General features: G+C 42.7%; 1 protein-coding gene across 1 annotated transcript; it reads left to right on the forward strand.

Annotated features, from left to right (window-relative positions):
* Window positions 1–368: 368 nt before the first annotated feature.
* On the forward strand, window positions 369–1,771 carry LOC122093586 (small heat shock protein, chloroplastic). Its single transcript, XM_042663938.1, has 2 exons — window positions 369–1,021; window positions 1,113–1,771. The coding sequence occupies exons 1-2, from the start codon at window positions 751–753 to the stop codon at window positions 1,565–1,567; spliced, it is 726 nt and encodes a 241-aa protein (XP_042519872.1). The 5' UTR covers window positions 369–750; the 3' UTR covers window positions 1,568–1,771.
* Window positions 1,772–2,030: the final 259 nt, after the last annotated feature.

Raw genomic sequence — 2,030 nt, forward strand, 5'->3', positions numbered from 1 at the left:
TTGGATTGTCCTTGGACCACTTTCAAGGTTAAAATTTGAATTTTTTTTTTTTTTCCAATTCGTTTCTTGACAACTAAACTAAGCTTAAAGGTCGCAGAATTCTTAAAGTTCCTTTTAAATAAAAAATTTCTTTGGATTGTCCTTGGACCAGTTTCAAGGTTTTGTTACTGGACTGGGCTTCAACAATTAGCCCTTGCCCATTTTAAAATGACACTTTTATGTTTGCCCAAGGGCCTGGTAATGGGCAATAATATTGGATCCGGCGTCTATGGGCCTGGACCATTGCTGAGTTCAATCAATGAGAAGGGAATAGGGATCCAAATTGAAGGGGATAAGAAAGTAACTTAGTTGACAAGAAGAGGATCCAGAAGTTTCCCAGTCTCGACACTTCGTGCGCTTTCCGGGAGTTTCCGCTCCTGAACTATACATGAGACTATGAGAGAGTTGATGATGGTTGTGAGAAGGAGAAGACATGTCCTAACCTATAGAAAAGAGTACGTTGATAAGCGCTGGGACCCATGGAGGAGGAGGAGGATGAGGAGGTCCAGAACGTTCACTTTGATCACTGACGTTCCAGACTCCTCTACGTTCTTCCTTCCTTCCGCTTTTTGGTTATAAAGATCATCTGAGCCTGCAATTCGAAGCAAAGGATCTAAGTACTTTACTTCTTCTGCTTATTTATTCACTTTTGTGCTTTCCTATTTGCTTCCAAATTTCGAGCAAATCAAACTGTTTGACAAATTGAGTGACATGGCTGCGTGTGTTTCATCCTCCAACCCTATCTGTGCTTCACCTGCCTTTCTCCACCGTAGCACCACTAAGGGGTTATCCAGTCAGGGCGGTGTGACGAAGCCCTGTTTGGCTTTTTTCCCATCATCAAGCGTGAAGACGAGGAGGGTGAGAGCACAGGCCACCGGAGAGAACAAAGACAACTCGGTGGACGTGCATCATGTGGACCGGAAGAAAGGGACTGCGGTGGAGAGGAGGCCTCGACGGCCAACCACGGCGATCTCTCAGTTTGGTACGGTAGTCTCTCTAAGTGCTTTTCTTGATTCACGCTCGCAGATTAGTTTAAATTAGTACTGAATTATTAAGTTAATGTGGTTAATTAGGATTGTTGGACCCATTGTCACCGATGAGAACAGTGAGGCAGATGCTGGAGACGATGGACCGGCTATTTGAGGACACCATGATGACATTCCCCGGGAGTAGTCGGACGACGGAGGGTGAGATGCAGGTGCGGGCGCCTTGGGACATCAAGGACGAGGAGGAGGAGGTGAAGATTAGGATCGACATGCCTGGGCTATCTAAGGAGGAGGTGAAGGTGTTGGTGGAGGACGATGTCTTGATCATCAAGGGTGAGCACAAGAAGGAAGAAGGTTCGGGCGGTGATGAAGATGAGGATTCTTGGACGAGTAGGAGTGTCAGCTCTTATCACACTCGCTTCCGCCTTCCTGACAACTGTGAGAAAGACAAGGTCAAGGCCGAGTTGAAGAACGGTGTCCTCTTCATCTCCATCCCCAAGACCAAAGTCGACCGTAAGGTCATCGATGTCGAGATCCAATGAGCTTCTTGCCACTCGATTGGCTTACTGTCCCCTACTGTAGATGTATTCGAGTCTCCACCCTCCACCCCTTTTTTTCTCTCTTCTTTGACAAGCATTATGTAGAAAATTTCAGCAGAGTTGGATGTTTGGGCGTGGTAAAATTAAAATGATATGATAATGTATAAAGAACAATCATATTAGGCTGTGTTTGTTAGCTTAGAGAAAGAAAATCAAAGTACAAATTTTTATTTAAAAATTTTTCATTGTGTTTGGTATCTTAATTTTTTTTTTTTTTTTTTTTAATTAAAATTTTAGCTTGAGAACAAGGATTTAGGAGACAGGATTGGTGGGTATTGGTCAATTTTACCCTTATTTTTATAGAAGTATTATTTTTTACTATTTTATCCACTAACCCTTATTTTTATAAAAAATAATATTTTTTTACTATTTTACCCACTCCTGAAACAATCGATATCGGTGTTAG

The sequence above is a fragment of the Macadamia integrifolia genome, chromosome 11 (assembly GCF_013358625.1).
Source record: "Macadamia integrifolia cultivar HAES 741 chromosome 11, SCU_Mint_v3, whole genome shotgun sequence".
Taxonomy (NCBI): Eukaryota; Viridiplantae; Streptophyta; class Magnoliopsida; order Proteales; family Proteaceae; genus Macadamia; species Macadamia integrifolia.